The 27,034-nt window shown below is 41.7% G+C and overlaps 1 protein-coding gene across 1 annotated transcript in view; it reads left to right on the top strand.

Annotated features, from left to right (window-relative positions):
* The window catches only part of nova2 (NOVA alternative splicing regulator 2), a 51,939-nt gene that overhangs the window by 15,476 nt on the left and 9,429 nt on the right, over positions 1–27,034 (top strand). Inside the window, exon 3 of the mRNA XM_036562836.1 lies at positions 16,168–16,334. Within this exon, the coding sequence (XP_036418729.1) occupies positions 16,168–16,334 (167 nt within the window). The remainder of the gene's footprint in view (positions 1–16,167; positions 16,335–27,034) is intronic.

Here is a 27,034-nt window from a genome sequence, read left to right as displayed (position 1 = left end):
CCCCAGCTGGTCCCCTGCCTGAATCATTGTGATAATTCACACTGCAGTTCTGCAGCCCTGGCTGTGGTACACACCCACAATACCGTTCAGATGAATCCTCAGCTGACAGGGTGACCTTCACGTGTAAGCTAATAAAGAGTCTTTGCAGCTATATTTAAAGCGATAGTTCGGCGAATAGTCAATCATCCATGACGTTTGGTGTCCTAAATTAGTTTTTTTAGTTAGCTGTGAGGCTCATGTTTGTAACAAGTAATGGACACTTCTATCCCATTAGCATCATGCAAACTGTATGTCTAAATTAGTCTCAAATAGACTGACTTCTTTCTGAAGAAGTTATTGTTGTTTCTGATGTTGTTTGATATACCGTTACATATGAAAATAGACAATGTTGCAAAAAATTCAGGATTGGTTAAGACTAATGTTTTGGATGATTAATTACATTTGGGCTAATGGGAGCTCTGAAGTTTCACTTTAAGGCATCTCTGAAATCTAAAAGAAAAAACACATTTTTAATTCATCTTAAGTAAATGTTTCCCAAAGCCTATTTCCTTCTCCACAATACATCATTCATCTCTTATTAGTTTGTAGCAGAAAATGCAAAACCTAAAATGATTTGAGCTAGGCATCCTGCCTGGCATCACTGAGCAGTGCTGCATCATTAGATCAGGCACCAAATTGGCAAAAGGCAGCATTCACAGAGGCTTAGGACCTGTCACCTATGCCATGCTCTTGTGGGGGAGGTGCAGTCAGCAGGGGGTCCTGGATTATGGCCCAATTTTATGCGTGGAGGTTCAAAAATAGGAGTGCTTTAGCCCCTTCTTTGTGCCATGCATGACAAAGGTTTGGCCCAGCTGTGCTGTTTTCTTTAGTGGGGTACGGAAGAGTGAGCACCCCACCACAAGCCTTAGACATTACCCATACCTGAACTTATGTTTATTAATGTTATTAACATTAACAGACAAATCAAAAGAATCTCTTCATAACAAGTAATGGATATGCTTTAATGTAGATAATCTGATAATACCCCTGTACAATTACACTAAAGAAGTCTGTTCGTGTCTATTGTGTTGTCTTTCCCTGGACAAAGAGATGGAGGTAGGGATAGACAGAAAGAATGACAGTGGGAGGGGAAAGTGATTGAATATCCAGCTGTTTCAGTGGTCAGCGATTGGTCAGAACTGCCCAGGACAATAAAGAGTGACGGGCCACTCTTAATGACAATAGAAGCTTTGACATTGTTGACCGCACAGCTCCTTGAGAGTGGGGGAAGGGCAAACAGGCTGGCCTCCCATCTGCCTTAGGAGGTGTGTATATGTGTGTGAGAAAGAAAGAGAGGGAGAAAGAGAAAGTGAGCAAGGGAAAGTTAGTGAATGTATTAATGCACTGGAGAGTCCAAGACAAATATACAGTTTGATTGCGTTTGTTTGTGTGTCTGTAGTATGCAGATGTTGCACTTAATCTGCAAAGCATGCTCTCTGACACAGTAGTAAAACAATGTGCTCATAACGCAAGCTCTTACATAAAATGGGTGTCCGGGGCTTCACAAATTTCTGATATGTTACATAACTAGGCCAGTTGTGGCATCTTTGTCTCTCTCTGTCAGCAGAGAAGAGTTGATAACTGCATCTCCAGGAGACAGCCACCTACCTCTCTCTCTCTTTTTCTCTCTCATCACTCGGCACTTTTTGATGAGCTCATCAGTAAATCCGTCCAGCCCCCCTCTGTGCTCAGCATCGCAGGGGCTTTACAAATTTTATTTATGAATTTATATATTTATTTTTGGCTAAAAAAGGCTTATGAGTGATAGTCTGCAAGTCTGGCACGCACTACGGCTGTCAATTGTCATATGGAATTTTCCTTTCCATAAAATTGTCACTGCTGACGTATGTTTTAAGGCAACCAAGAAGACGCAATTAAATGCTGGCTTCAGACAGTAAGTGCCTGATCACCAGATTCATTTTTTTCCATTTGAACCTAACCACCTTATTTGCTTATTATCTAACAACAATCATGCTTAATTTTTGGATTTAGTTCATATCATTGCAATCATTAAAATTTATTTCATACTAAGGAAGCTGAATGCTTGCTTGAGACATGTCATTAGAGTCCAGTTTCCAGTGGTCCATAATATTCTTAAAAAAAAAATCTTGATTTTTGACAGTCTTTAAAACATTTAGCAAGCCGCATACACAGCTCTATTACAATTTAAAACCAACCGTTTGTGAATATTTTAGAAATGAGAAATTGTTACATTTAACTCCTAGTTGGGGTCATTGGACTAGACTGAGAAGCAAATAGTAGGATTCGCTAGATGCGCGTACAGCTGACCTGGCCGTATGGAGGCTGTACTGGCCAGCTCTCAATATAAGCTGATTATATGTCTTGAACTGGTGCAATGTCACATGCATCAGAGGGGTTTTTAAAATAATATTGGTGTGAATTATGTGACTTATACATACACACCTCAGTAATCAAAAATACTTATGATGAAAATCATGGTATAAAAACTGTCTGCAGGGTGAATCTTAAGAAGTAACAGATAGCTGTTTGTATACGTGACAGAAAGCATGTTCCATTTGAACCTGATCAACTACATAAAAATTCTTGTTAGGCCGTGTCCTGCACTCATGTACAGCTACAGCTATACTATATTAATGATGTGTGACCTAAATAACATGAAGGGGGTAAGCAGTCAAAGGTTTTGGCAATGCACAAAATAGCAGTGCTGTTTGCAAATTATATCCTGTTGTAACAACTCTCGTACAGACACAAACACTCAGGTTATGTCAGGTCAAGGAGATTCAACCCTTATTTCCATGTCTGTAGAGTGTAGTGTCTGGCCTGGCCAAGAGTAGGGTGACTGAGAAGTGATTATGGCCTAATAAGGGTGCTGAATAAATGGGCTCATCTGGGTTTTGGTGCAGAGCTGCATAAGGAGTTTGTGACGGCCCCGTCACCGTTGCTCACAGACACGCCCTCCTTTACACTCCTATCCTTCCCCCCAGACAAAGCCCCGCTTTGTTAGCTTGCCCACTCGATCGCCCCAGAGATGAGAACTAAAGTGACGTCTCTGGAGGCCAGAGGTCCCCCTCTACCCTCATCGTCCCCAAGCTCCTCCACTATCCCTCTCACTCTACCGGGCAGATGGAGAGGGGATGAAGGCGTCTCGCGCCTCTGCTTCCGCGTCTCCCTGTGGAATCTGTGTGAGACAGCGCATGGCTGCAGGAAGGATGCCTGCTCCTGCAGTCCGATCATGTAGAGAGGCCCCATTGTCTCCCAGCCAATCAAAGTGCAGCAGGGCTGCCTCCATTTTGAAGTTCCCGCTGAGGGACAGAGGAAGAGAGAAATGAGGCAGTGGTGGATGTCTTGGTGTTTGCATGGACTATTTTAAAAAGACAGCAAAGCAAAACTGTCGCTAATGCTGGAACAGGCCTGGTTACCTCCCTGTACAGCACCACTGATCCTGACCTGTACACATCAGTTGTAATTACTATCATTTTGATATACTATTTAAATGTAAAATTTATGTAATTGGATTTAGATATTTACAGTTCATTGCAAAGATTTGTAATTAAGTATAAATTAAGTAATTTTGAAATGCAGTTTACATTCTTATTGGCAGGTTTGAGTGTGCACTTGTTACTGACAGATGTTAAGGTTTTTTCGTCTTTCCACAAAACACGATGACACACAGCAGTAACTTTTCATCAGATTCAAATCCTAATAAAATCTCTTCTAATTATGGGCACAAGTGTTCTTTGTTGTCCAACATGTCACACAACTATTACAGTATTTATGAAAAAGCTAGCTATTTCAGAAACTGCAGCTGGAAAAGCCTTAGGCACAGAGTGACAGGTCACACAACAGCAGCCTTTATGTGGACATTATTCTTTGAATGCAGAATACTTACATGACCACAAGCTTTGATGAAAATCAAATACTACTATGCTAATCAGGCCATCTGGTTGCCAACCCTTTTTGGCCTGTGCTCTGATAAGCAATCACAGTATGCAGAGGCCTCGAGCGCTCTTCTCTGATTGCGGATTCTCTACAATGACACTTGGCTTGCTTGGGGTACTGTAGTAACCCCTTCTGTTGCATAATGAGGTTATAAGTGCGAAATAATTTCATGGCTATTTTTTTTTTTGGTGCAATTTAGCATTTATGCCTAGACATTCTGTACAAGGGAGAAAGGCCCCCTACTCCATACCAGAACAATAGATAGCCTGCATTGTGTTGTGCAGGGGACCACCTTTCTTTTAAAGCAGAACATAGTGAGTAGTCACAAAGAGGTGCATTGAGTGCAAGCTGTGGGTTTCTTTTGGAGCAGACCCAGCCTCCTAGCACAGGGGACAAAGCTCCCCCTCTGTGCCCCCACAGCGCCCCCAAAAGAGACTGAGTTCCGCAGCTGCCTCCTGCTCCTCCCCCTCACCCCCCAATTTCTCTAATCCCCACTGAATGACCCCCTAACTCTCCCTCTGTCTCGCACTTGCTTTCTCTTTTTCTCTAATGCACCCCCCTCCAACACCCCCCACATCACCTCTTGCCTACCAGGCTCTGATGATTCATTTCTCCTTTGGTCTACAAAGCCATCAGCTGTCGGAACGTTCCCTTCAACACGCAGGCTGCACGCTTCCCTTAATTGCAGCGGATCGGCCACCGCTAATTATCTTTGACCCCACAGCCATGCCAAGCAAGGATGGCCTATGCTTTTCTTTGCTTTGTATACACTTGAGAGAAATTACATTTCCCATACTAGTTACACAGTCTTGTGTGAGACACCTATTTGAATTGGCAGATAAGAGTTGTAGTGACTGTTACGGCCTCCATTTGCTCCTGTGGCACTGGATGTTACAGTGGTGTGAGGGTAGGTTGGCAGCAACACTGGGCAGCACAGCTGCTGTTCACGTCAGGACAGCACGAGTCCAGTCACGTGACTATAGCTTGCTAGAGATATTTAGGACGAGATCTGGAGAGGGTTAACGCCTAATGACATTTGATCTTATTGTCTTACCTCTTGTGCTGTACTGTTCTGAGGGGGCAGAGATGCAGGGCAGCGGAAAATTAGGACTGCTGAGGCTTAAAATGTATGTTTTGCTTAAACGTTATGTTTAAGTCTTCGTACTTTAGATGATGTGTGTGTGCATAGGGCCTGGGATGGGCTTCAGATTTTTTAGCATACTGAATGGCAGCAGGGGGTAAACTTTACCCGCATCCTTGTTACATCTATATGATTGTGCCCTTTCAGACATGTGAAGCCAGAGACACAAAGGAGATTGCTAATTGCTATTTTGTAGATTGCTAATTGCTATTTTCTCACCCAGCTATCACCGGATTGATTCAAATGCCCCCCAAAACCGTCCAGCAGATACTCTTAAGCTAGGGATCTTTCAGATGAAAGTGAATGAACAAGTAAGTAGAATTACAAATGAAAATGAGGACAGAAGACGTGAAGAGAGGTGTCTTTCAGATACAGACAGTCCGCCCCCCTCCCTCTGTAATTACTGATGTTTTTTCCTGATCTTAAAGCTAGGGCAACAGAGGGGCCTGAAGATAGCTGGCCACACGTGCATGGCAGGCATCACAATCAGCGCTTTCAGCCGCTCTTTACCCACAGTTTCACCTCCTTCTCCCACGCAGGGCAGGTGCAGCCTAAGAAAAAGTCATCTCAGAAGCCCTTTTGTCGCTAAACGTTAGCATCTTCCCCTGCTGCCCTGGCACTGTCTGGCTTGCTCTGTGTGCTTGGTGCCAAATCTCAGGAAAGAGGAGAAAGGCCAAGTTTCACTTCTGAAAGGACTCCTACACCCCATGCACTGAGAAAAGAAAGAAATACTTCTGTTCAGTTCCTAATAGGAATCTTCCCCATCCTGAGAGGAGTGCTGTAACTCCTGAGCCTATGACTTCCTGAGCAGACCAGGATGATAACTTATGCATTTTGGCAAACACCACGGAATAGAACTGCTCTTGACGGACATAGCTTTCTTTTGTACATGAGCTGTAGATTTACCCAGGTCAGCCCAAGGGCGCTTGATCCAAATGAGAAGCACTGCATATCTCAGCAGTTTGTTTTCGTGCATGCAAGGCCTCTTTCTTGCCCTGGTGGTGCCCTCTGGCTCATTGGGGTAAGCTAATGACTGTTCTTCTGCAGTCACAACCCAGCTGAGCTCCTGCTAGCAGGGAAGCTGTGACAGCTGCATGCTTTACAGATTAGAACCTCCACTACCACCTGACATAGTTTCTTTTTGTCCGTGCATTGAGACAGTGTACATGCTGTGCATGTAAGAAGTTGGTTTTCATGCGTGTAATTGTACAGACTCTCGGACTGGACTTTCTGGCCCTGCTTGGCTCGACAACCCCATTGCCTCACTGAAATTCCAGCTGTATAAAATAGGGAACAGATTGTGAGCATGATGTAAAACGGCAAGCATTCTCCCGTCACCATGGACAAGTCGATGGTGGAGAAAAACTGAGGTGATTAAAACTGATTTTTGAAAAACTGCAAAACTTAGTACCACACATTCAGTAAACAGGCCCTGTGCATACAAACAAGGAGGCCCACATCTGTTGGTCTCAGGACACTTAGAGACTTTTGGTGAGTGAAGTCTTCAGACTGGTCCAGGAGGAGAAAGGAGCGAGGACGGAGAGGGCGGAGAAGGCAGACGTGGACAGCGTGAAGGGGGTGCTTTTTGCTGATGAAAGAAGAGACTGTAAATGGAAACCTGGCTCTTGAGCTGGAGGTGCTGGAAGGTTGTGATAAAGAGCCAGAGCTCTGAGCTGGCTCTCTCTCCGTCAGCCTGGCTCCCTATCCCAGCCCCATGACTCACTGGCTACAGGACCAGGCCTAAGCTGGAGAGAACCTTCAGCAATCAGTGAAAAGCAAGCTTAGGATATACAGAGATCCAAATTCATCTTAGTATTCCTTTACTTACATTCGAATAAAACGTGTAGTTTGGAAACAATGAAATCAGTTATGTATTGTCTTGAAACTTACGTTTTTTACTATGCGTATAACACAGAACCATAGACATGTCGGAACACAAGCAGCTGAAATGGGGACATTAGAATGGATCTATGTCTGGAAATAAACATGATTAGTATAGTGCAGTGGTCCTCAGAACTCTTCAGGTGGTCCACATTTTTCCTTTATTCCACTGTGTTGCGAGTTGGGTTAAAGCAAAAAAATATAGACCGGGTTGAGGGGGTGGTTTAATGACCAGGGTGGGAACTCCTGGTAACGTGTATCCTGTGCCGAGTTATTATTTTGTGGGTAAACTGTGAGTGTTAAATCATGTGCTCCTAAAACACTAAGATAAATCAAACCTTAGAAGATATTTGGGATATTCAAATACTATTTGTTCAAAGATGTAGAGATTTGAACAGCAAACGTGGTTAAAATGCCCAGTCCCTAACTATGTGTTAGGAAGAGATGGGTGTACTGGGTAAGGATCTTTTTAGGGTGTTGGTGGGGGCAAGAGAGTTTCATACCAGCTGATTGAATCTGGCTGTTTTCCAGGCAAGCACTGTTTAGACAACTTTGACAGACTGCGTGCTAGGGAGGACAGGTGTGTTTTGGGCTCGGAGCACTTGTGTGGAACCCAATACTACCTTGGGGAGATGCACTCAATGAGCTCAGGACAGTGAGGGAAAAGCACAGAGATTGGAGAGGGACGGGTTTCACATGGGAGAGGATAATACTATAGCCTTCCCCCACATCTAACTGCAGGGATCTTATCCCAAACATAAACAAGAATGCCAGGACTGCCTACCCACTTGGAAAAAGATTATTGCCATTTCATATCCACCTCAGTCCTTTGAGAGACTAATGTCTGACACTGTTATCAAATCTACACAAGCTTTATCACTTTTTCTCATTCTTACCCTCTATATGATCAGACAATTGTTATTGTCATAAGAAAACCCCATACCTAAAATTACCAGCTTCCACCTAATGTTGTGTGAATGTTTTGTGGTGCATGGACCAATAGAATTTTTGAAAAGCAAATCAAAAATGTTTTTAAGTTACATCAACATCAGTTAAGAATACTTTTTTCCTCTACAATAAAGTTACCATTTGGAGATTTTTTTACATTAAAGATTAAATGTATGGCTGGTCTGACTCCTTGGATTGAAAGTGAATTCTAACAGCATGTATTTCATTATCAGTCCTGATAGAGTGGCTGTTTATAAAGGCAGTTAGCAGCTGCATATTTCTTCTGAGTTTCAGACAAGCCTCTCCCATAAGATACAATGCTGGTTTTCCTACGTTCAGGCCTAATTGCAAGCTAAGAAGAAACAAGCTTATGACCAGCTGTTCTTAAAATAAAACTGTACGCACTGAACCTAACTAGCTTCCTACAAAAACATAATATGCAAACAAATTATTATCAGCAGAAAATGTTTTGATGACCATGAATTCTTTGATCTATTTGTGCTAGACAGTAATTACCTCTTGATTTTCCACCAACTGGACAGCAACACCACAAGGTTAGATTTTGTGCAACTAATTGCATGCACAGGCAATTGGAGAAAATGTGTCTTAGGACATTTAAGATGAGGAACAGTAATAGTTATGCATCAGTTGTTGATTCAATAACATGGATTTTGGAAAGTTAGAACTGAATATAATAGAATTAAGTAGCGTGAGCTTATGGGTCCACATTTTTCAAGCACCTCATAGTAAGCACTGATCTAAGATCAGGTCTCAATGGAATCTCATCAGTGTTATATAAAAACCATAAGTTGATCCTACAGCAATATTATTACTCTAAGAAGTTTGATAAATTTGAGCCATTTTTCGTCCAAAAAAAAGTTATTGGGCTATTTTCAAATGTAAAAATCCAAAAAGAAACTTGGTGTATTGAATTTGCGGCCTGTATCTACATAATTCTTGTAGTTTACATTTGTGTATTAGTGTATTTGTAAATATAATCAATTAGAATCTAATCATGCTGAAATTTCAGATTCCATGAGGCAATGAATTGTTTCCTTAGGAATTTTTTGTGAGGTTAGAAATTTACATCCCTACACTGACTAGGACAACAATTTTTTAAGCTTTACTTTAGAAGAGTGTCTGATTGGGTTTAAGGATGGTCACCTGTGGAGGCGAACAGTGAAGTGTTTCTGCAGAGCAGGCCCAGGCTGCAGCAGACATGTGCGGAGTGTGATCTGTGTTAGCAGGGATCTGAGGGCCCTGGAGGAGAAGCCCAGCTGTGGAGGCAGGCGGTGTGAAGAGAGAATCTCAGCGTGTTCTTTCCTCTGTCCTGCTCTCTGCAGGCACGCGCACACACACATACACTTCTTTCTGTCACTCTACAGCTCGAAAAGGCTGCTGCATTATTCATACAGAGGACAGAGAAGGAAGGAAGATAGAGCAGGGAAGGATCTTAATTAGGCTGCCTGAGCACCCCCACGGGGGATGATGGGATAGCGAAGGATGGTCTGTGTGTGAGTCTGGGGGTGCGGGGGTGGCTCCTCCTCCTGCGTTCCTCAGCCATAATGCCAGATCGCCATCAGTCACTGATGGAATCATCTGTGCTGACCAGGAATTCACAGCAGCTCCAGTTACCACACAGGCCTTTAGAGACTGCCAGTGGGGTACTCAGTGTGAGCTGGTGTCCACAAAACAAGTGTATGTGTGTTTATGCATTGTAGGTTAGTGCAGGCATACTGTGTCTCTGTTAGTGCACTGAGATGAACGTTGAGGGAAAGTCTCTGATACACAGAAGGAGTTTATGATCTATAGTTAGTGTATTTTACTGAGTGTGAGAGATATTAGCACACCTCGGGAGAGCTAGCATGCAACATGCAGAGATACCTGGGGCTGTGTTGAGAGACACGTCTAGGTTAAAGCTCATACTACCTATTAGGCTTACTTGTATGGTGGGCTTGTCTGAAACCATGGTCTGCAGTACTTGAAAATATTTCAGCAGTAAATTCATAGGCTGTAAAATAAGGCTCTCTCTAACAAGGAGCAAATACTAAAGCATCTATGGATTTTACACCTCTTTGCTGTGCTCCTGCAAGGCAAAGGCAAACCACACTGTTTGTGCCTTATCAGTCATTAATCAGGGGCTTTAATAGATCTGCTGAAACCATTTGTTTAATCTTTTTATTGGAACGCATAACTCATGGGTGACTCAGGATAGTCTGGTATATAATGTTTTCAGTTTGTTGGGTTTAGATTAAGGACGTTTGTCAGAGGGTTACATAGTTGTTTTGGAGGGATCACAAAGAGATTTGTCTTGCAATGTTCAACAAGATCTTAGTAATTACTACAATAATAAAATTACTTGTCATGTTACAAGTAGTGCTCTCAACACACAACTTAGCATGATAACATCTTGTACATTTTAAATATTGTGCATCTAAAACTATCCAAATCATTTCTGTGGTGAATTAGTGGAGAAGCACGCGCAGGACTGAGGGGAAAAATGAGGGACCCAGTGTGCTTTTGATATGTGGCCAATGGCATGACTCCTGCTTTCTCTCTTCTCATCCCTAGAGATGATCCATCCCATCTCCAAATGGATGCAATTCTGCTTAAATCTGCAAATCATACCCAGCAAACAGCCTTCAGCTGTCTGCTCATTCTCTTTTATGGTTTTAAGTCACTTCCTCATCAAGCAGTGAGTCAGTGCACATACCCTTAAACACTCTCTCCACTTCACTGGGTTACAGGAGGGAAGCGTCCCTGTAGTGCCATGTGTTCGCACATACTGTTGTGTTGCTCTAAAAGTTCAGATTGAATGGTTTGATGATGTTGCTCTAAATGTGCCGTGTCCAGATTGGGCAGTTCGATAAGACCTCTGGGTCTTCTCAAACAGTGGAGAAAATATAATCTACAAACATAACTGGCCAAACTGGCCCCCATAATCCAACACCCCCCTACCCCCCTCCTTGCTTGGTGTACAGAAATGTTCTTTCTTTTACATTAAGCAGTGCTCCTTTTTTCGAGTGCAGGTGTTCTGTCTTCTCTTCTTCTGAACTGCACTCTGTCTTTATTTATGTCCCTTCTTCCATGCCAGTCCTTCCAACCCCACCAAAATCTCTTCCACTAACCACACACTCTCTCTCTTGCTCTCTCATCTCAGAAGAGTGTGAAGGAAGGTTGTAGAAGCCTGAGAGACAGAGAGAAAGCATGTGAGCAAAGATGAAGGTAAAAGCCCAGTCACGGTTCTTCAGCTGTTTATCACCATGGGCTGTGTAACTGTAGCAACATCGCTGTAGAGTGGGTTAGGGCGGAGGGGGGATTTTTATCGGAGGCTCTGTGCTGGGGTGTTCAGGCTTAGGTTAAACTAAAGGGAAGTTGGGGGGAGTTGGAGAGAACCCTCAATAAGTATGACATCACTGAAGAGGAATTCACCCTTTCTTCCAAGCCTTTTGTTATTCTTTTGAGACTTTCTTATCCTTCCTCTGCTGTTCTCCCTGCTTGTTGCGTAGGATACGAAGATCTGTTACTTTCGAGAGAGGTAAAGGCCACAGAATGCTGTTTTTCTTCCCTCCTAAATAATTCTGTCCCCAGTTCAGTGCAGTCGACTGGAGCAGTGTCTACATCTGCTCTGTCCCATCAGCAGCCAAAGGTGTATTGGAGCATTAAATGCAGTTTTAAAAGACATAAACTGTTTTTTTTTTTTTTTTATGTGGAAAACGTTTCCAAATCCTCCAACACCCCTCAGCCACCCTCTCCAACCCCCAACATAATGACATAAGCACATGCAACACTCACTTGCTGTCAGTGCCTTGCATGCTGCCTTTCTGCTTTAAATAATAACACATTACATCATCTGCAGCTGCCCCACAATATTTTCAGGGGGTCTGCCAGTTGCTGTGGTGATGAGGCCTGGACTGCCACCCCGCCTCCTCACACGCCTATACACTCACACTCATGTGACATACACACATGCACATACACACCAATAGGACCCAGGTGTCCCATGCTCTGTGTCCTCTGTCCCCATCGTCTTTGGTCCTCTCTGTGGCTTCTACGGGACACGTCTGTTTGGAGACTGCAATCAACTGGCCTGCGTTGGGCGGACAGGAAAATACAAGTCACTGAGGAAGGGTGATGGCTGTTTTTTATCCTCACCCCCCCCTTTCGCTCTCTCACTCTCTCTCTCACTCTCTCCCTGTGTCTCTTGACCTCAAAGCCAGGAAACATCTGTAAACTTGTCCACGGGCAGGGTCGTATGTTCCAGCGCTCTCTTGGGCCTCAGTTGGAAGGCTCTGAAGGAGCCAATCAAGAAAAAGCCAAAACGTGCTCAGATATGCAGCTACAGTATGGAGATGGAGACTATTTCCTGGACGACTCTCTCGCCATGTCTTCTGAGACAGATAGCTCTTCCCTTAGTCCCAACAGCTGCTCTCAATCGTTATACTGCACAAAGCAACGTAATTGGTTATTGAATTTACTGTGGTTATTTCTATGGGTACAGTGCCCTGTCAATCAATGGATCAATCCATCTTCCCTGCCTCCTTCATGGCACTGTGATGTGCTGTGATAAGCACTTTTTTTTGTTAACAAATGGGACACTTCTCCTCAGGGACAGGCCTTTAGGACCACAGAGTGCAGGGGATAGCCTGGTAGTAGCTAGAGTATAGTAACGCACGATACAGAAAGAGCTGTTAAGTCAGTGTGGGAATTTAAACTTGACATCTAGTTATTGGCTTTTTTCTATAGTGTTTAAATATACTTACATAATTACATAACTAATTACATTAATTACATTTCTGACATTTTCCAGTTTTAAAAAATGTGAAAAATGTAAAGGATGTTTTTCTTTCCATTATAGAACAGCAATGAAAGTTTCTTTTAAATCCAAATCGTAACAAGATACCTCCTCTTCTACTGACAAATACACGTGGTATAGACTGAAACTTTACAATATACTCTTTCAACGGAATTCGTATACCTTTACACCACACGTTTGTTATCACTGGCAATAACTGGGATTTCTTAGGGTGAATATGACATCCACAGTCACCTCTCATAATACTGTAGCTCGACTGAGCGCTCTGTTCTGCTTCCATGTGAACGAACCCAGAACTTACCTCATACAGTTGCATCATTTGCAGTGCTCAGCATAAAAAGTTCCCTTTAACAAGTCACCAATGAATATCACATCACAATGTTTTAGAGACACAGTGCTCTGTTTAATGTCACATCTTACCTCTTTGCATTGTAGACGGTCTTTGAAATGCATGTTCTATTGCTCAGCAGTCAAGAACACTTTGGTAGAACAGAGGCACACAAGCCCATGTAAGCTTTGCATGTCCTACTGGTTGCATTCATTATAATGGCTGTTCAGTTATTCTAACTACATTTGTTTACATCTGGGGTGTACATTGTCAGTAGCAGGGTCAGTGAAGAGGAGGTCCACGTAGCTTTCAAGAGGGAGGAATATATGACTCACCCAATTAGTGATTGCACAAAAAAACAATTTACAACACGAGTGTAAGGAGAGACGGCGGCATTCCCTAGCCAGCTATATAAAACCTCCGCACCGCCCAATACCTTCTTTTGCTGGGCCTTAAAGTCTGAAATTGCACTGGAAGCAGATGCAGTTTCCTCATGTGAGGGTCTCACACATGCTGATGTATATCAGATGGTGCTGTAGATGGCCGTTTTAAACATATTTCCTATATAAATATCAACATTACTATCAGTATTTGAATATTTTAAGGACATAACACTATGTACATTTATGTGTTCATCTAGCATTAGAGGTAATCTGTACCTGATTGTTCAGTTGATTTAGTGATTTATCTTTGTTATAAGTGAATGTGATTGAACACTTTCAGTTCACCAGTTCACATTTCGGTTGGCCTGAGATGCAACATCAGCTGCTTCCTCTACTTGCTCAGCCAAAAATGTAATTAATATTACAAGATAATACATTATTTATTTATTATTTTTATTTCAAACCACACATGCCTTATTTGAGTACCTCATCAAGTAAACAAATATTAAGATGTGCTCTGTATATTTTGAATAACCACGCCCGTTATTACTGTAGATGAAGGTCTTGTTCTCAGGCTGGTATGAAAAGGGGAGGACTTGACCTTTAGCCAAAGGTTTGCTCCCTGACCCACAGAGTATGTGTATCCGAATTTTACAATTGCGGCTCACCCAGCTGGCCTTTGTTCACACTGTCTTGTGCACATTGCTGAGGGTTTTCCCCTCCCTGGCTGCCATGTGTGGCAGAGGCAGGGGTTTTGACAGGCCAACTGCCCATCATGCTTAGTGTTCTGTGTGGAATAGAAACTTAAATGTTTGTCACAATGTGACACTTCCCCCTGCAGGGAGGGAGACTGCCTGCTGACCTTCTAGCGCCCCCCCTGCTCATCCCAGAGTCATCTCACAACACACTCATAACTGCCTGCCAAGTGTAACAGGCTGTCAGCACATCAGCGAGAAGCAGAATGTTAACATGCTAACATTACTTAGCCCTTAACGGATGGAGTAGTGCTACACTACTTCCATTTATGTTCACTAAACTGCTACAACCATCAGCAACTGTAACAATTACTATGCTAACAAAGAGATTATTAAACTGGTACCAATATGAAACAATTGAGCAAACTAGACTTTGTGATTCGTGTATGTTCTTGGCCTGCCATTGGATTGGTGTCTCTTTACACCCTGCCCCCTCTTTGCTAGCTGCCAAAACAATGGTGATCTCTGCTCTAATAATCTACCTCCCTGATTGGTCCGTCCCAGATTACTCTTGGGCCACCAGCTGTTGGGAGCTCAGCAAAGCGTTTTCTCTCTTTTTTTCACAACACATGAACCATGGGTCTGATATTCCTTCATTTCAGTGTATTTATAGAGACTCATGCAGCCGTTTGGGACCCGACCCAATCACATTCACTACAGAAAAACAATGGCAGGCTAGAGGAAGCCGGAAGCCCTTACTGCACCAGCCCGATAAGGGCCCATTTGCATCCCACCATCCCAAGGGCCAAAAGACTGAGAATTCCTGGCTCAGGATCAGTCTCTTAGCTCTCTCTCTCTCTCTCTCTCTCTCATTTATATCTCTGGCGTTTATTGTTTTGATTCTAGGATCAGAACGCCCTCATGCATTATTGCATGTTGTGTGATGTGACTTTTAAAGGGCGGATGAATCTTCATCACCCTCCCAGCTACACCCTCCACAGTAAAATGCAGTAGGATTAAGAGGCAGTCAGAAGCCACACCACTTTTTGTCAACATACATCGGAACCTTCATGAAACAATGGCAATTGTGCGAACGGCAATTGTGCAGTACACAGCATGAACTAATGTACATACAGACCTTTACCCTGTTTGTGTTCCACTGGGGACATACTCTTGGTGCCCTTAAAGAACATAAGGCAATACCCGATATCATATCAGAATTAATTAAACATGGAGACTTCTGGGCGTCTAATGGAAGACCGTCTGTGAATAGACCGCCGAAAATAGTAGCACTGCCAGACGACTGTTATTGCAGCTGCTTTCATAAGTCCAGTCCACATGTTCATAGATCCATAGCACTTATGTGAGTAGATGCTCTAACCCTGGAATTGTAGTCACTATTACAACGAACTATCAATCATATTTTAAAGGTTCACCTACTTAAAAGGAATTACTGAGTGTCAGGCAGTCAGATTTGTAACCATTGTGCTCTTCTAAAAACAATCCAAGTAATATAGAGTCTCTGCAAAGAAAACTCATGTTATATTTAAGTTGTTTTAATCTTCAGTTGGTGTAGGTTTCCTGCTAATGTTAATAGTGCACGTTGTATGCAAGGGAAAATGTGTTACATCACAGCATCTACAACTCCAAAAGTCGTTAAGAGTGAGAACATGCTGTACACCAGTTGGAAAACATTTTGGTTTTTGGTGAGTCAAAGCCATGGCCATTCTGTGGCCTCATCATGTGAAGTAATGTGCGGAAAAATTACAGTGGAGGACCACTTTACGAGAGGACAAATGCTATTACACTGTAATAGTCAAACTGGCTTGCAAAGTTGTGAAGGGTTAGGCTATGGACCATCGAGACAGTATCGGGAGTCGTAATGTATTTTCTCTGGAAACCCCTCATTATCTTTTCATACAGATCATTTAGCATTCTCCTGCTGTTTGGGCAACATGTTTTAATTCGGTGGAGTTAAAACTCACTCTGCTTTTCTCATTCTATCTTTTTGCCAGGAACGACTGAGCGTGTGTGCTTGATCCAGGGCACTGTGGAGGCCCTGAACAGCGTCCATGACTTCATAGCCGAGAAGGTGCGGGAGATGCCTCAGAGCGCCCCTAAAACAGAGCCGGTCAGCATACTTCAGCCACAGACCACTGTCAACCCTGACCGCATCAAACAGGTGAGAACTTCTCCATAGATCCCTGCATCCACTGTCAGTCTGCTGCTGCTGCACACACTCTCACCTCCTGTTTCCTCTTCGTCTCTAGAAAGCTGTGAGACAGCACAGGATTTTTGAGGTACTTTGGATAGCCTAAAACAAAAGACTTAAAAGCTGCATCTACCTCTGATGCTGTGCTGTCCTATATACAACCTCCCGCTGCTGTTTTATTGTGATTCAGTGCTCCGATTCATAGTGAGATTCAAATTTGGCTTTATTGGAGAAGTGCTAAATGTGATGCAAGTCTCCAGGTGACCTTGGGCCTGCTAACATCTGCCAATAAAACCAAAATCTCGTAAACACAGTGTTGGAAGTCACAGGAAGAAAGAGACCAAAGAGCGACATTTTGATTATAAGAACCCACGTTGTAAACATTGTTCTCCACGGATATAAACAGACCCCCCCCCGGTCTGGCCTTTGTATAACAAACAAATTTGCAAATATTCCAAGCATGGCTCAAATACATCCGTCATCGACTGTGCTCCAGCCACCTCTTTATGCGATTATTACTGTTCACTTCACGAATATGTTTTATCGATCCTGCTGGCCCTTGCATTGTTTTCAGCATTGATTCCCTTTGCTTATTTATTGTTTTCTTAATTAAATCCTCCCAAGGAAAAAGAGAGAGCATGGCTCTATCTATGCATAATTTAAACCAGTGACCCCCCCCAACCCGAAATAATTCTCTGCCCAGCGAGGCCCTTAAGACTCAATGTTCTTTGTGCTTATTGGGCAATCTCTGTGAAGGCAGGGCCATAACCTGGATTCCTAGAACTTACCAGGAAGGGTATTCTGCCTGTTCCTGCAGAGCTGTCAGCCTAATTATTAATGCATATAATTATAGGAGTTATCAGACAGGGAACACACCTCGCTGGTGCTGGGAGTGTGCTTCCACAGCTGCTGCTCTTCCACACACAGCCACGTGCACAGTGGAACTGATACTGAATTTAAGGTGCTTGCAGCTTCAAAATGTGACCATAATAACTGTGCACTATGTCGCTGTCCACAAACCTCTGATGGGCAGCATAAATTATTTGTGTATTATTTTACTCAGTATTCAATTATGTGTGCATTTGCACATGGATGCCTTAATTGTTAGACTGCTACAAGTCAGAAGGGCAAACTGGGCCTGCTGTTTGAGCTGGTTTCTGAAACACGTTTTTCTGTGCTTGTTGTCAGAAGCACGGCTGTCGTGGCATGTGTCTCATTACTGTGCGCCCCAGGGAGTGCACTGACTGAGGGATGTAAGATAAGATGTGAAGTCATGTTAAGCAACAGCTGCCAGCCTCCCGACAGGATCGACAGCCGCTAATCTCGCAGCCAAATGGTGGCAGGGCAGGAGCACAGCTAACACCAAACTTCATCTAAAGGCCATACTGTGACAGGACCACCACTCCATGTCAGCACATCGGCATGCACAACAGTAGACAAATCGATGATGGCTTTTCACCATTTTCTCATTTTCACTCACAAAATGACCATACTTCCTAAATGGTTTTGATGGTCATCACCTCAAGAATGAAAATTTTAATAATAATTTGACTTTTTAAACTACTGTTTTCTTTAGACATACTGAAAGTAATATGCCCCAAATGTCACTATGAGAGAAGGAAACTGATGGAACTGATCCAGCTGCAGTTAGAAAGCCCAATAAAGTAAAGAACGTTTCTTGTTAATTCCTTAAAAGCATTCTCTGTCCTGTTCTGTCTGCTTTTACAAAGGCAGCACTATTTCACTACCATTGCTCCATCCATAAATAAATACACACTTTAAGTAGGGCTGGGCAGTGTGACAGTATTTACTGTTATTGCGATAAATTATATTGTGATAAACATCACAATATGTCACAAAATACTTTCCCAAGCATATTGTGGCTATGATCATTACTTAAAAACACTGAAGAACTGCATGTTCTGTTACAAAGAGAGCATAATTAGTCCTGTTTCATTGTATTTAGTGCAGCACAGTATGTGAAATGTTGATTTTAAATAATTGTTTTTGATAATATTCATATTTTTTATATTTGTTAGTAGTATTCATAGTTTTTGATACTTTTTAAATGTGACACTACTTTGTCTGTTCCAACTTATCAGATGTCAGAAAAATAAATATTACATACACTTTTGCCATATCGCCTAGCTCTAACATTAAGGTTTATAAATAGTTGTAAGTAACCTTGCACACGTATCTAAATTGAATTCTCTTTTCTTTACAACTTTCAAGGCAACAAAGGCAAGGAAGCATAATGAGAAAAGGAAAAGGCAGACATTCATGATCATTTGAAAGCAGTCTAGTTGTGCTATATTTGCCTGTGCTCTCCCATTTACTCTCCTCCTGCAGTGGCTTCCTCAGGCGAGGCCGGGTTTCCTCTGACCTCTTCCTCACTCCAGCACCACCTGCTTCCCACATCCTGTTATTGCCCACTCTGTACAGGAAGTGGCTCATAAATGAACAGGAAATCGGGAGTCGCCGTTTCTCCAAGAGGATTCTGACTTCACTGCCTAGAAGAGCAGCTTTATTATTAGAAAAGCTTTATTCTTTCTTACAGTACCGGAAAATAAACCGTTTTAGTTGCAAGAAATGCAACTAATAGCGACTGGGCAAGCTCTGTTCAGTATGAAGAAATGTGACATTCAGTAAAACACTTAGTGAGGGAGTAGGCATTGTATTTCTGTCACGGGTGACATTTATGTTTAAACAGGGAACAGACGTCTGATTCTCCTCCACACATATAAGGTGCTGAACATTGGAGAACCCATTTTTGTAACGGAAGGAATAATTGTGACTCGTTGAATGTTCATATACCTCAAATTATTACAACTGAACTTAAACATATTTCATTATTATGTTTCATAAAGACACTTATCTTAATATTTCTCTTTTTTGTGAGCTGGGCTCGTGAGCGGGACACATCAGTCTGAGCAAACACTCAAAACAATGTTTGTCACAATGTCACATGGACATGATGACGCCACCTATTTGTTAATGAGTAAATGCTCAGATGAACAATGAATTAACACCACAAAAATTCTGTACATACCTTGCAGTGTCATAAAATGTCATCAAAGAGTGAAAAGAAGAAAATATTTATAGTAAATGAAACACCAAAAATATGGGATCTTTAAGTCGTTTTGCAGAATTTTTATATTCCTTCTGTAATATTATAATCGTATTAGTAAAAAGAGTATAGTATTAAATATAGTCTTACATTCTGATTCTTAAGTTAAATGTTAAAAATTCACTAAGCAGGGCTTTCCATTTGTAAATATGAAATGTTAATCAAAATTAATATTATGTAAGGGATAATTTGATTTAATTTCGTATTGTACCTTTAAAGGAGCAGTTCATCGAAAAGTAATATTTACAGTTTTTCCACTTCAAACATAGAGATCAGCCAAAACATATTTGGTGTCTGAAGTTTGGTTATTTAGGTTCGAAAGTAATATAATAGAACTCTATGAGGACTTACATTACTTGTTTGCAAAATTAACAAAACATACATTAGACACCAAACATGACTTGGCTGATCAACTACCTTTGGGGTACATGGAAAATTGGAAAACACTGATATTTTTAATGAACCTTTCCTTTAAATGAAAAAAAAAGGCCGGGTTTCCTCTGACTTCGTGTATATATATTTTATTTATTTATTGATATATACATTCATTTTTACACAACTCGTCTTCCCTCCATTGTACTGACAATGGGGATTGCCTTCAGTAGTTATGCTATTTTAAACCTTCCATTCCCCTCAAGATATCATCAAACCCAGCCAATTTAATTATCTTGAATCTAATCAGAGTTCTCATTGGAGTGATGCTAAGACACACACACACACACACAAACACATGAAGGAGACACCACGATGTGGCACGCTCGTTTACTAAATTAAAAGCGACATCAGGAAAACTGCTATAACATCCGAAATGGAAAAAAACCCTTGTGCTCAATACCACGCTGCCATGCTTCCCTACCCTGCCCAGTCTCCAGAGGGCTAGAGGCAGCCTGAAATATTTTATGCCGTTTTTAACCTTCAGATCCATCAGCCGGCTGTGAAAAAGGTCACTCTCTCTCTCTCCGTGGAGTATCGATCCAATTTGGAGAACAGCCGGTGCAGAGAGAAAGCCTTACACAATACTGGTTGTCTGACAAGGAAGTGCATCCCCCAAATGTTGGGCTCAGATCTCTTCTTGGAGGAAGGAAGGAGGAGTTGGCTCTGTGTGTTTGTGTAGAGTGGGTTATCATGTTAGAGAAGGGGTTTGTGACGCAGTTGTAGGAAGTGCTCCTGCTGCTCTGATTACCACTGCCGTCTGTCTACTTATTCTCACCTAATTTTGATGTTCTAGCAGCATTTTAAACATAAGTTACCCATAAGAAAACAGTTTATGCTGATAATACGCTACATTGTATTAGTGCTATACATACATACATTTTAGTTTTTCTGTTTTGTGCACTTCACACTTGGTAGCCAGGACCAGTTAACTGTAGTGTATGCCCATTCAAAATATATTTAAAATACTCTTTACAATACTCTTGCATTAATGTTGGTGTAATTTCAAGAGAAGCAGAGCAGAACAAAACAGTCTAAAAAAAAACAAAAACAATATATGTAAATTTTGAAAGACAGGCATTTTTTTTTACAGTACCAGTGCTCAGCAATCATGGGTTTATTAACTGCTTTACGCTGAATAATGTTTTCTTTCAGAATATATTGTAAATCGAATGTCAGAATATTTCAGTGAATTTCTTTACTGTATAGTTAATTTAAGCTAGCTCAGTGGCCTGTTTTTGTAACACGGTCAGTGATTTTAATGTTTAACCAGTACAATTAGGAACTATAACAGTATGTTCGATATACGTGTTAAGAGGTTAGACTGTGCCAATTAGTTATTGCATACATACAGCAGTTCCTAAGAATCTGCATGTGCATGTAGAGTCTCATAATTAGGAATCTGCATGTGTATGTCGAGTCTCATAATCAGTGTCTGACCTACCTAAGACTAAGCTTAGTCATACCGCAAATGTGTGCAACAGTATCTTACCTCCAGTGTACATGCCTTCTGATCATCTCTGACCCCTGGGGATGCAAGTTGTGGAATTCTTTGATGGATGCAGGACACGATCTGTCTGAAATGCTAGAAAAATGAATAATAAATCAAACCCTTATAAAATATACATTTATAAAGAGCGCCTTTTATGTCATGTGGTGCTGAATGTGGAAGTCGGTGGATGTCTGTGCGAAGCAGGTCATGTCATAACTGCAACTTCAAGACAGTTGTTGCTTATCTAACATTTATGATCTGTTTTACTAAAACCTGCCTGAATTTCTCTGAAGCCCCTTCACTAGATAAATAAATCCAGATCTCTAGTCTGTATATACTGTCCACATATTATTAGTCTTTGATTCTGGTCCTGATTGTGGATAAAATTATGTCAGACATTTGTGTTCTCCAGTTTCTATTGAATATGCTGGGGTCTGAGCACTTGATAGATTAAGAGTTTAGGTATAGGTATTTGTTCCATCTCAGCACACATACAAAAATCCTCAACACGGTTTCTTTTTTAGTGTAGCTCTGGTCGGACATTGTAAAAAGGCTTAAATGATAAGTTATTGATAAATTTCTAGCTTCAGTCTTTGTACCAACTACCTCTACCAATGTCATAGATTCATCACAGTTTGTATATTGCAAAAATGACATTCTGAGAATTCCACATATTCCATATCATGATATCATTTTAGATCCAATTGTGCACCAATTGAGAACAGCATGTGAGGCATTGTGGGTGCATCTATAAGCAGGCTTTGCTCTGTGGGAGTGGGAAGACACTGTTTTGGAAATGGTCTTAGCTTGGCCATTACGGGCCAGACTATTTTTAGTTCTGCTAGGAGTCACTTAATGCACAGCTGAGCTGTGGTGAGGGGTAACAGACATGGTACCTTTTGTGGGTGAGAAAAAGATACATTCTAAATCAATTTGATAGTGATCCACTTCACTGTTTATTCCATACCTCCAGATTTAGAGCTGATTGATGCCTTTTAGTCAGTAGATTCAACAAAGTCCTAGTCACATCCTTTTCATGTGTATTGTTTACTGTCCACCTATTTCTATAGCTTTTCCCTTTGTTGCACTTTGCTTGGGTCATATCTGTGTTTTTAAAATACCAATTAAATTGGAACTCAAAATACAACTAACAACTATAATGAGTACTAGAAGCCATCTTAAACCCTGAATTCTGTCTGTACTTTAGTCAATTTATTATAGACAACAGTATGTGTACAGTGCAGTGTCAGATACTACACAAGCGAGTATATTTGGGATTCCTGAACTGGTGTGATGATTTTGCCATGCAGTTTGCACAATGCTAATCATTGGCTCCATTACTTTTCTAGCTTAAGTTCAAAACTAAAGAAGCAAACTTTGTACACCGAGCATCTTGGGTGACTGATTAAATCTAGGGTAAAGGGAAAATCAGACTTTGAAACGAAAATTTAGAGGAAATATAGGTTTAAAAGAAGTTCAGTGTGATGGAGGAAGGGATGGAAATGACAAGCACAAGTATTCCTCTTGACTAGAAACTTTCTTCACTTCCATTCAGAACAAAAAACGACAAGCAAAGTTAGCGGGTGCCTGCAGGGCATTCGCTGACCAAAGACAGCGTTTCATTGTTAAGGCCCCGAATCCTGTTCAGGACCTCAGTGAAGAACAGCAGCCACAACCAGCTTTCAGACGCTGGAGGTGAGGAGGAGGACAGGGCGTTATTTTTAACCAGCGGGGCGTTGTGTGTGTGTTTTTTTTTCTACGTTAATGCCAGCAGTCACAGCGCATGGACTGAAGCAGATGCAGCGAGTGAGAGATGGGCGAGTAAGCCCCCGGATCAGGAGACAGGCGATTAACCCAAAGTCGAGCGCTTAAGACTTCAAAGTGCAAACGGCTTCGACTGTAGAGTCAGGCACCACTCTGGAGGACAGAGGTGGGGTTTGTGTGTGTGATTGGGGCAGTTGCTGTATCCCTGAGCTGGGTGAGATGGGTGGGAGGTTATTGTCCAAAGCCTCTGGGTCATGGCTCAGAGAGGTATTTGAGTTTAGCCATGATGTTAATGAGGGGACGCATGCTCTTCTGTTTACATGGGCAGCAGTGGGGAGAGTTTGCAGAGTTTGTGTAGTATGCTGTGTATGCCAGTGTGGCCTGCTACAGGGTGTAGTTAGATCAGCTACTACACAGGCTCAGGGGGGTTCGTCTGCAGCTTCAGCAAAAGCTAAGCAAAAAGCCAGAGTCTTTGATGCATTTGTGCTGGGTTTAGATGCTGGATTCATTATTTTTGTTTTGTGAAGCAGAGATGTATCAGAGAGAGTACAAAAGTATGGCCTGAAAAACTCTGACCAGCAGTGATACATCCATGCAGAGGTGGAGATGGACAGCAATAAAACAGGACACTGCTGCAGGTCGGGATGGAACAGTGTTCAGGCTCAGATCCAGGCAATTGTTATTAAAGAAAAAAAAAAACCTAGTTATTTTACACTGTTTCTAAAGCATGTGCATGTGCATAAAGACCATGTTGAAAAGAGTCATTGTGCATATTGAACTAATGTAGTACAGTCTGCCGACCAAAAAAAAACACCAGACAGTGTTCATGTGGTCAAAACTGACCACTTATGAAGAGACAGAAAAGCTATATGTTCATGTTTTTTCAACTTACTGGTTTGAATAAAGTGACATTACTGCATAATTCAGGTTGTATGCACTGTTATGCAGTGGTAGTGGTATTATTTTTGCTATGCTGAGGTCTTAAAAAGGGTATTCGAACAGCATTAAATTAGATTTAAAAAAAAATACATTTTTAAAACTCTAGGAGACCTTGATCTAAAGAAGTTGAGCTTTTAAGAAAAAGCAGCCAAGCTTCCAGCTTATGACTTAAATAAAAAAAACTTCTGTATTTTTCTGAGTGCAGGAAATGCAGTAGATTTACACATTTATTGTGTGATTAAAAATATCATGAGATTTATTTTAACTATGCAATGATGCAGCAGAAAAAAAGGGTTCTCCTAGTAAAACCTGGTCATTTCCACCCCTGCATATGTGCGTCCTTCACGACTGACCTGTCTTTCCTTGCCCATTACCCACAACCCCCTGCACATCCTCACATCCTTGCAGTTCATCAAAGGCTAGTGATCCCATATGACTGGTGGCACAGCAGCAGATCTCAGCCATTTTCACACACACACACACACAGCTTCTGCTCTCATTTTTCTTTTCGTCTCACACACCCTCCGCCTCTTTATCCCTCTCAGTGTCTTGCACGCTCTATTCTTTCTCTCTCTATCATTCTTCAATAGCACATGGGTGGGGGAGATCATCCTACCGTGTGCTCAGATGCATTCTGCTCAATTGAGAAGCACATCGCTTGTTTCTTACACCCACCAGCGAGGCCACCTTTTCTTCAGCAATTTGCCTGCCAAATGTGGGAATTAAAGAAAGAGAGAGAGAAGGATTCTGTGAAATAAGGGTAGAGCAGTACACAGTAAGTGATATGTTGCCACTTAAATGCAATGCATTTTTGTATAATTTGTCAAAAAAATACTGTTGCCACTGTAAAAGTTTTCAGTGATTAGGTGATCAGTGCAACCCATGATCACTGTTAAGGAAGAGTTTCTGTAGTACATTCTATCATTTAAATAGTTCACACAAAGATTTTTTTTCCCTTTCTGTAAGATAAAGGCTGGTGTTGAACTGAAAGTAAAGCCAACTGAAGCAGAACCACTGCCCCCTTGCATTAGAAAATGACTGACTGATGATGTGTCAAGCCATTGCTTGAACACACAGACTACATTTCTGTTGCATTTAAAGAAATAAAGAGTATTTTGCTATAAATGTTTGTTTTATTCTGCTTTGTTTCTGCAAGGTGAAAAAATGAATGTGGGAGTAGTTCCTCCCGTCATTTCTTTCATTTCTGTGCAAATGTACTTCAGATAAGGCTGTGGCACTGTGCTGAGAAGCCTCTGGAAACACTTGCCTGTGGGCAGCGCACTGCAGCAGACCTTGGTGCAAAAAGTGAAAAGGGAACAAAACAGAGCGCACAAAAGAAACAAGCATAAGACTGAGCCAATCACCACCCCCTTCTTCCCCACTCAGCCTCCTTTCCCATTGCCTCGCTTTGTTCACACACAGACACACACACACACACACACGCACGCACATACCTCCCTCTTGGCTCTGTCAGCCCACTCCTCCCATCTTTTTTGAAGTGTTTTCCTCTCCCTATCTGTCATTTTGACAGTGTGCAAATACTCAGAATCCAGCATTGTGGAAGCGTTGCTATCAGACTGGAGCTTTTCATTATATGAAATGGAACTAATTCACTGTCAGAACACAGAAGTTATTGTTGTTTTGTCTTAAAATACTAGAACCACAAATATGTGTGATATACTATATGTATTATGAATAAAACATACAGATATACCTTGACAGCGATCAAGGGGAACAAAGCTTTGTTTAGACAGATGCTTATTAATGAATCAGTCAATAAAATATAAGAAAATACAAGAAAAATCCTGCCTCTCCCATACACTCTTCAGAACAACAAAGGCTGGGCGTTTTTTTGTTTTTTTTTTGGGACCATGATGCACCACTTTTAAGTGTTTATTCCTGTGTGCCTACAGATATTCCTTAGCATAACTGGGAGGTGTTTTTAAGAGCATGGCTGTGTTTATGTGTGCACAGGTGCATATGTGTGTGTGTGTGTTTCCGCGTGTAGAAAAGGGTGGTTGGTTGCTATGCACCGTTCCGACTCCCTTTCAGTCCCCCTTGAATGCTGGAGTTGAGTTGCCATGGAAACGCTGACCCCTGGGAGTCGATGCTTTTCACGAGGAGCCTCTTTTTACCCAGTGATTCACAGCTCAGAAAGCATGAGGACAAAAAAAAATCCCTCCCACCCTCACTTCTTTTTTATGTGTCCTATAATATTCTTGTATTTGTTTTAGGGATTTAATTTAAGATTTTCTTGGTTGTGTTTTCTGCAAATGTAGATAAAAATGTTTTTTTCTGTTTCGGAAACTGTTTCTTCCCCACCATTCTGTCTCCTTTCCTTGGGTACGCATACTCCCTTGTTTGTCACATGCATGTTCGCTATGACATGTCTTGGAGGCTGATCTTGCTCTCTCTTGTGCAGCATAATAGAAAGCCCCTCTTTTTGATCCAGTCCAACATGAAAACGAGCCTCACACAATTATTTTGCCATTTCTGACATCATTTCTAAAGTGACTCAAAATGCCAGAACATGTTTGTTCTCTAGCTGAATGAATTTAACCTTATTTTAATAAGACCAGTATGCTCCGAGAACTTTGTGTACCCAGATGAATGTCATACATGTGTTCCAAGTCCAGAACATTGCAGGGTAGAGCAGAAACCATGGTGACCACTGTTTATATTTCGTCCGTCATTGTTTCATGTAGACATGCAATTGTTCATCACAGACTTGAGCCAAAAAATCGGCCAAGACAAAATGATCTCAGTTCACTGATGAACTAGATTCAATTCAGCTGCATAAGTTAACCCTCCTGGGTCCTCCCTGGCATATACGCCTTAAAGCACCTCGCTAATTTCTTTAATTGTTCCTCAGTTGGAGAAATTGTGCCAAAAGTGCAAATTCTAACTGTCAATCAA

Source organism: Colossoma macropomum, unplaced genomic scaffold (assembly GCF_904425465.1).
Source record: "Colossoma macropomum unplaced genomic scaffold, Colossoma_macropomum, whole genome shotgun sequence".
NCBI lineage: Eukaryota > Metazoa > Chordata > Actinopteri > Characiformes > Serrasalmidae > Colossoma > Colossoma macropomum.
The sequence above is the reverse complement of the archived record's forward strand: the minus strand, read 5'-3'. Positions and strand labels throughout refer to the sequence as shown.